The sequence below is a fragment of the Quercus lobata genome, chromosome 9, assembly GCF_001633185.2.
Source record: "Quercus lobata isolate SW786 chromosome 9, ValleyOak3.0 Primary Assembly, whole genome shotgun sequence".
NCBI lineage: Eukaryota > Viridiplantae > Streptophyta > Magnoliopsida > Fagales > Fagaceae > Quercus > Quercus lobata.
In genome coordinates, this window is record NC_044912.1 from 44,467,119 (window position 1) to 44,475,751 (window position 8,633).

Below are 8,633 nucleotides of genomic sequence, written 5' to 3' on the forward strand. Positions count from 1 at the left end.
GTTGCATTTACATAATTGCATGCAAATTAATTGAAAGATAAATGGTTGAACATTTTGTAATGAGTAAAGATTTTTAAATATAAAAAAATAAAGTACATGCCAAGATAATTTGATTACAATAGAGTTAAAAACATAGATTTAAAATTGTAGACATGTGTGAGAAACATTCATAAGTGTGAAAATAGTGAACCTAAACCATTTTTTTAAAACTTTTTTTTTTGGGTAAAAAAAAATAGTAAAATTAAGACAATATTGGTTTAATTGTTTATTGTGAGCTTTAAGGAAACAATTGTTGCATTTACATAACTGTATGCAAATTAATTGAAAGATAAATGGTTGAACATTCTGTAATGAGTAAAGATTTTTAAATATCAAATAGTAAAGTACATGCCAAGATAATTTGATTACAATAGAGTTAAAAACATAGATTTAAAATTGTAGACGTGTGAGAAACATTTATAAGTGTAAAAATAGTGAAGTCAAAGTATCAAATTAGCATAAATTATGAATGCTTAGACCTATTTTTTTAACAATTTATGTCCAAAATAAATGGCTTTTCAAAATAAATTATGATATTTCCTAGTGTGTGTGTTGCTTAACAATGATATGATATTTATAAAAAAGGTCATGTATAAATAAGTAAGCAATCAAACTTTAATGTATATCTCAACTGAAATAGAGTGCCAACTACAATTGATAATAGATTATAAAATTAATTTTCAAGATAGTAAATTTCTTATATGTTTTTATTCTTTATCAAATGGGCTATCCAATAAGTCATTTGTAATTTTGTTTTATATTTTGGAATGTTGATATTGTGTAGAAATAAAACTTGTGTATTTGTTTTACTTATTTTTGTATTATTTTGTTTTAGATAGCAATGTTAGGATTTGTATAATTTTAAAATTATTGAATAAGTATTAATAAGTTTAACTGAGTTCATTCTTAATATAAGTGGTGAATTCAAAATAATGCATTTTACATCAAGTAATTTGTTGTATAACTTTCTAAATGACAAATAAATGTTGTTTTCTTTATAAAAATAAAAAATAAAAAATAAAATTCATGTAAAAAATACGGGTCAACCCGACCCGACCCGCAACCCCATTGACCCGACTCGAACCCGCCCCGCCCCGCCCGTTTTGCCATGTTTACCTGTAATTTGTTGTAAAAATATTTTAAATGTAACATATCTTAAATAAAACCTCTATTTGGAGGCAAATCTAGCTGTAGACCATTACCTTATCAAATAGATAAATAATGGAGATCGACCAATTTGGGTTAGAGTATTCCCATCCATAAATGGATAAAAAATACATTTTGAATTACCAAAAAGCTATTTTATCTATTTAATATTCCCACTTAACAATACACCCTACATCTTGTTCTTTATTTTAAAATTCATCCCATTAAAATAATAATAAACCTACAGCAACAATATAATAGTAAACAAGACCCGAAACCAACAATGACCAAACCTAATCACTGCGATCAAAACCCAAAACCAAACCCACCAACACTAACACTGACAGCCCACTGCAACCAAGCCATGACCCACTCCAACGCGTCCCAAAGCTGTGGTCCGTGCCACCAGAGATCTAAATTGGAGAGAGAGAGTGAGAGAGAGTTTTTAGCGAGGTTGTTGGGCCAAAAATTAATTTTATTAAGTACTGGATTAAATACCAACTTTTGGTAATATAATTAAGGCCCAAGAAGCAAAGCCCAACAGCGGAGGAGAGTGAAATCAAATAAAAAAAGAAAAGAAATAAAGGAGAGATGTGCCACCATGCATGTTGTATATTTAGATAATATTTGTAAATTATTAAAAAAAAAAAAAAACATTTTGGCTCTCTAGATGTGGGGATATTTTGTTCATTTTGTAAATAGTGACATCTATTTTGCATAAAAATGGGTTTTAGCTCTCCCAATGGAATGCTCTTTGGAATCCATATGTTCATAGTCCATGGTTGGCTTGATTTCGTATAAAATGATTTTTTTTAATGTTGTTAATGTTGTGCTTTTATTTTTTTTATTTTTGGAGAGGAATGATGGGTGTTCGTGATTCCAGCTTTCTGCCTAGGCCACATGCCTCAGTTCAGTTCCTGCAAGTCTCGCACATCCACATGGGGTTAAAGTCATAAAAACACACTGGTTGGCGCAAAGAAGCTAATGTTTTTTAGGTGAGGAACGCGCACATGTTTATGGTATTTAGCCTCACATGCTAGCAGCGTGGCATATTCTCAATTTTCATCCCAACATGAACTTTTCATTTAGCTGCAAATTTAGTTTTTGTTGCACAGCGAATTACATCGTATTAATTGCACTCATGCTCAAATTTAGTTTAAAGTAAACAATGAGAGAACAGAGGAAATTAAGCACATATAGAGGAATGAGTAGAAAAAAAAGGACATTTGTCTGATTAATTTATTACAAAGCATTATGATAAATTCAGAAATCCAAAAATTGGTGACAAACAAACATTATCTACTACAAAAGCTTTTACAATTCAGCTTTTCCTTTTTTTTTTTTTCTTTTTTGTTGTGCTGTTGAAGCCACATTGAAATTGACAATTTCAAGCTAAGAGAGAGAGAGAGAGAGAGAAAGAAAGAGAGATGGGTATAGAAGCAAATGGGCAGGTGCTTGGGCACCTGAACAACCATTTGAGATATGTGAAAAATTTACACTTTTCAAATGTTTGACTGGAACAAATACAATACAGAGATGGGGATGTGAACAAGCTGGCTGCAAGCTCAATGGGTAATGCTGTGTAATAGAAACAAGGGAAGAGAAAATGAGTAATTCTTCTTTCCTCTCGTTTTTCGCTTTTTGGTAATTTTTTTCTCTATTTTTTGGTAATAATGAAATTGAGAATTAACACTGGGAGCCTCTGCGGCAATTAAGGACCCCAGAATCAGAAGTAATGGTTCCAACCATGGAAGAGGACTTGGCCCCTAAACTTGAGGCCCTGGCATAACTGGCTGAAGCTCCTGCTCCTGATGGAGTGAAGTAGGCTCCATTCAGCAAAAGGTCTCCCTCTGACCTCCAATTCCAGCCCTTCCATACACCTGTGTCTGTATTAACCCTCTTTGTCACCTACATGCCCATATCAGTTTTAATCATTAACTGTCAATCATTGTTATAAGTTGATTTTGTAACAGATATTGGTCTTTTTGTTTAGAATAAATTTAAGGGACACGCCCAATTCCACAATATGCTGAAGTGATTATGAGCAATAGACACTTTCTACCCACCACTCATAATCGATAATTTAAGCAAGTTATGAAATTGGATGAGTCTGTATATTGTTTTTTTTTTTGTTTAGACAAGTACCTCCTTGGCATTAGGGTCGACAGGGGCAAGATATCTATTGCCTTGGCTGTTAATGGTGGGTTCAGCACTTCCACCAATGGCATACATTTCCCAATGTGTGTAGTCATTGTTTACCACATGGAAGTACCCATGCCTACACCTGCAACATTTTTTAAGTAATCCCAAAAAATTTGTCAAAATGAAGCCACATTTTTGAAAGTATCCAAATTCCATCTTTAATTTTGGCCATGGGTATGGTACCTTGGCATTCTCTGGATTAGACCTTCACCAAAATGGTTGTAGGCAATTGTCACTTGCATCTGCTTATCTTGTGTGTAGGAGTCACTATGACCCAATAGCATTACCTGTTTAATTTCCAATTCCATTAGAAACTCCAATATAAATTGGGATAGTGGTAATATTAATACATATAGAAGATAATGAATGACCTCATTGTGGTGGGTGAAGTAGTTATTAGAGATGGTAATAGCCGTAGAGCCCATAATAGCATCAATGAGGCCATCAGCACAATTAGAGAGTGAATTGTGGTCAACCCAAACGTGGCTTGCACCAAAAAGCGAAACACCATCCCCATCAGCCATTGTTCTCCAACCATAATGACTTGGTGAGCTCCGAACCATAGCATTGCCAGTTGACTTGCAATCATGGATATGTAGACCATGAATAATGATATTTGTGACGTATTGGATTGTGATGCAAGCCCCATTAGCAATGTGAACATTAGCACCTCGACCATCAATAGTCTTAAAGCTGTTCATAATCAGCTCTTGCTTAAGTGTGATCACCATGTCCCGCTTGAACACAATCCACAATGGCCTATCTTGAATCACAGCATGGCGGAGAGTTCCGGGTTTAGGATTTACGGCGTCATCATCACTGGAATCAGTAACGACGTAGAATTTTCCGTTGCGGCCGCCAATGGCATTGCGTCCAAATCCAATTGAACAATCGGCTAGACGCTTTCTGTTTTGTTGCCACTGTGGGTCACAACGCCAGCAGTCATCAATTGGATTCCCAGTTCCACATGAAAAATATCCCAACTTCCTTCCTTCAGTGCTATTACGAATGCTCCTGTTAATTAACAAATGTTAATTAATTAAAACCATAATTTTAATTAATTAATTAATTAATTACATCACTATTATTATGTTCATGTCACCACACTCATGTCTGTGATTGTGAAGAAGGGAATTCCATAAATGTGGAACAACATTATTTTTCCATATTAATGAGTTGGCCATGTGCTAATAATGTGGGATATCAATATATCATATCATATGTATGCATATAGGGAATTTCAATTTTTCTTTTTTTAACTAAACTTGGTTGTAACTTGTAAGAAATTAATGCAAAGGTGATAGACTGACAAGTAGTAATTCTAGTACTTGTGTTGTGTAATAGTACTTGGCGTGTCGGTGGGGGTGACCGTTTTTTATAAAGAAGGATGCATGCATGGGGTAAATATACAGTATTTAATTTAATGAGGTCATGGATATGGAGGTCTTATTGACTTATTGTATGGTTCTGTGATTGGGTCGGTGTCAGTGTGAGTGTGAGTGTGAGTGTGTTGGATCAACAAAATTGTTAGGATATCATGAAACCAGATCTGTGATTTGGGGTTTTGGATTGAGCTTCATGCCGATTGACAGTCTGGAAAAAGCGGGGAAGATTTTATTTAACTACTACCTCTACCCCACAGGTTGGGATATGAAGTCACAAAATGAATGATGAATGTAATGATGAGTGAATTTTTCACCTGGAACAGAAATTATTATTAGGGTGAATCTGATACGGGGGTTTATTTTCCTCCATCAACGACAAAGTAATAATCATGTTCATGTGTGGTGGATGATAGAATTTCAATGCATTGCATCGATTACACAAAGCGTAGGATTCCCTCTTAAAGACATGCAATTTGCTTGTGAATTCTTAAAAAAAAAAAAAAATCAAGGTACACCAATTTTTGTGCCATAATTTTGATGTAATAGATTGTGAATGATGTAAATGTGACAAACAAACCATTCCTGTTTTATTTACCAAGCTAAGAGTAAAAAATAAAAATAAGTAATTTGTCGGTGCATTTAAAAGTTGTGATGCGAAAAGAAGTCCTAGTACCAAAAATTCATGCAGGTTCTAACTCCCACAATCCAATCAAAGGAATTGGAGACATAAGCTTTCTTTCCCATCATATATATGATTATGCCCGAAAATACAAACGTATAAATAAGGGAGTTTCACGTACCGTCAAGTAATAGCTTTACAAACAAAAACCATTAAAGTTAGGACATATGGGAAAAAATAACAAAGTTGGACAAACATTGGTTTAGGTATGTAAAGCTAATGTAGTTAAAGAAATATATTTGGATAAGCAAAGAGAAAAAAGACAAGCAATTAATTATACGCGTGACGTGTGGATCTCATCTCAAAGAAATGAGGCAAGTGAGTTAAAGCTGAGAGAGGAGTTGGCAGCAACAGAGAACATGGAGATGGGGGGTTGAATTGATTCCTCGTAATCTTTCCAAAAAAAAAATTGTATTCTCGACTCTCGACTATTAACACAAAAAATAATGTGGTATTGTAGAAGTAGTCATAAACCGTATAAAATTGTAAACATCAACTAAGAATAGTTCAATAAAGATAAAAAGATAATGAATAATTGAGTTAGGACCATGACAAGTTATGGCAAGAGTTTTATTGGTTTATTGATTTTCAGATTTAATGTGATCTATGAGATATTGGACATAAATCACTTATCCAACATTTTGGGACTATTTCTTAACGAATCATATATGTTATGAGAGATTTTGGACACTTGAGCATTAGTCAAAATGCTTTAAGAACTGTAGACACCCATGTCAACTTAAGAACAAAATTCCACATTGATCATTGCTTCTCTCTCATCCCGTGGTTAATGTCCATTTTCGCCGACTTTCTTTCCGTCATCATCGTGGTCCATTTGACAATCATAAACTCTTAATGGGCACCATTACCAAATTGTGAAAAATTCTGACTGGCTCCAGAGTCCAATCAACATATCAAGACAACTAATAAAGGCTCTATTTTGGCCAAAAACGAAAGGAAAAGGAATTGTGGGAAATAGACAAATGAAAATTTGCAACTTCAACCCGACAAGTAACTTTACTCGATCGTTTTGACGGGAAACTCAACACATAAATACTATACATGTGGTTTCATGAGGAGTTAGAGAGACGAATATCGAACTTGGGACCACGTGGGGTTCTTTTTTTTTAATTGCTGTAATGTGTTGAGGTCATGTGACCCATCTTTAATTCTTTACTGGGACTCATCAAATGAAGGTGAGAAAAAAAAAATAACAATATAAAATATGTGAGATGTTAAAGAATACATTATTTTAGAAATTATTTTTAAAAATACTTTATAGAAAGATAATAAAATAACTAATTTTGTTGACAGTTTTTATATTTTCTATGAAAGTGATGTCTAATATAATTTATTAATAATTATTCTAAAAATATCAGTTAACATAAACCATACAATGTAAAGAACGAAGATTATTAATATAAGAGGAATGTAAAGAATGAAGATTATTAATATAAGAGAGAGTGAATTTTTGTATTTGTAATTAAATAAAAACTCAGAATTATATGTACATAAATTTCTGAGATTTGAAGAGAGGCAGAGAGAGATAGAGAGACTTACGTATCAACCATAGAAGCAATCTCCTCTGGATTATTAACAGCGTGCTCATTCAAAGCATTATCTGACCTGAACATAACCAACATAAATAATACATTAATAATTAATATCAAACATCATCATTTTTTCTTCTTCATAATATATATAGTTTTTTTTTTTAAAGTTAATTTGAATTTGGTCGTTTTGAAGACCAATCAGTACCCAACACATTGCTCGAAACCATTGACCATTTGCAGTAATTGTGTTGGGTGTGGAAAGGTATTTCGTACGTTAAAAAAAAAAAAAAATCTTGGGCACGTCAGTAACTAGACTAACATAACGAAACTAACGATGCAAATTTTTCAGATCCGATCTGAGGTTGGACTGTTTGCCACGTGCAGCATCAGATCAGTTTGGTAAAACTAGGAAGTAGTGCAACTCATGAAGATCTACATTAATAACTGAGAGAGAAGCTGAAATTCTCAGCACCGAATTATGAGTTATATATGGGAAAAGGATCTTGAATTTTTGCTCTAAAGCACTCGGTCCTGTTAAGACTCAACACATATCCACTTTTGATCACATGTTATAATTTTGACCCCAATAACAAAATGGTTAACAACTACTGTACTATAAAATCGTGGTATTCTATTATCCCACATTTAAAAGATTTACTTTCGAAAAGCTTTCTAATTAGTCTGATTTATGAGTACTGACCTGTTTGGCATTGATGCATTCTTGGAGCTAAGCAATTCCTCCGCCTCAGCAAGCCTATTTATGCCCATATCCATATACATATGAACGTCAATATCAAATCAAAAAACAAACTAGAAGAAGAAAACGTTTCCATTTTGTTTTGGTAACAAACAAACTAGACAATGCACATGCATTTTCAGGAAGAAAAAAGAGCTTGCGATTGTGAAGCGTTTATATATTGAAGAAAACTACAAGGTTTTGGAACAAACCTTGAGTGTACAAGCTGCTGGTCTTTCTCTGTGGAGGCCTTCACGCTTGTTAAAAGCATCGTGATAACCATCAATGAGGCTATACAGAACCATCTCACAGAGAATGCCATTGTTTCTCTCTCTCTCTCTCTCTCTAGCTCTGAAAAAATGTATGAGAAAGTAAAAGAAAGAAAAATAATTTGAGTCAAAGAAGAGCTCAGACAGCCGTCTTTTATAGCCAAAAAAAAAAAGTTTTACTCAACTCGATTAAGCATCTAATTAACCTTGGTTAAGTCAGTTAACCACGACATTTAACTACCCTAACGGCCAGTAACTGATATGCTCTCTCACACGTGTCATGTGCATCGCTCTCTCACGTGCCTCACCTCGGCTTAAATGACCACCTCAGCCATGTCAGGTTTTTTTTTTTTTTTTTTTAATAATAATTTTATTGTTATCTCTAAGATTGTTTTTTTTTTTTTATTACATCTCTAAGATTGTTATATTATGTTGTACTTGCTGTAATTACTCAAAAATTTTTCTATGTGACGACGGTGAAGCACTATCTAAATTCTCGGTAACTGTACAAATTCTTTTTTTCGGAGATTGACAGGTGTCGTTTTGAGAGGTGCATGGTAGCAGGCAAAGTACGAATTTTCGACTGCCATATCCAATATCTCACCGTTTCCTCTGGGGAGTGGG

General features: G+C 33.8%; 1 protein-coding gene across 1 annotated transcript; it reads right to left on the reverse strand.

Moving 5' to 3' along the window:
• Positions 1-2,374: 2,374 nt before the first annotated feature.
• On the reverse strand, positions 2,375-8,132 carry LOC115959235 (probable pectate lyase 8). The gene is made up of 7 exons (XM_031077572.1): positions 7,953-8,132; positions 7,705-7,758; positions 7,012-7,077; positions 3,759-4,401; positions 3,571-3,674; positions 3,331-3,469; positions 2,375-3,093 (listed from the first exon to the last, which is right to left on the reverse strand). Exons 1-7 carry the CDS (start codon positions 8,060-8,062, stop codon positions 2,872-2,874), a joined length of 1,338 nt encoding a protein of 445 aa, XP_030933432.1. The 5' UTR covers positions 8,063-8,132; the 3' UTR covers positions 2,375-2,871.
• Positions 8,133-8,633: the final 501 nt, after the last annotated feature.

Excerpts from the sequence above, each read along its gene's own strand:
- LOC115959235 (XM_031077572.1), bottom strand. The coding sequence starts at position 8,062 with ATGGCATTCTCTGTGAGATGGTTCTGTATAGCCTCATTGATGGTTATC. Across the intron at positions 4,402-7,011 it reads ATTGCTTCTATGGTTGATAC|GAGCATTCGTAATAGCACTG; the intron begins GTAAGTCTCTCT and ends GTTAATTAACAG. Across the intron at positions 3,470-3,570 it reads CTAATCCAGAGAATGCCAAG|GTGTAGGCATGGGTACTTCC; the intron begins GTACCATACCCA and ends AAAATGTTGCAG.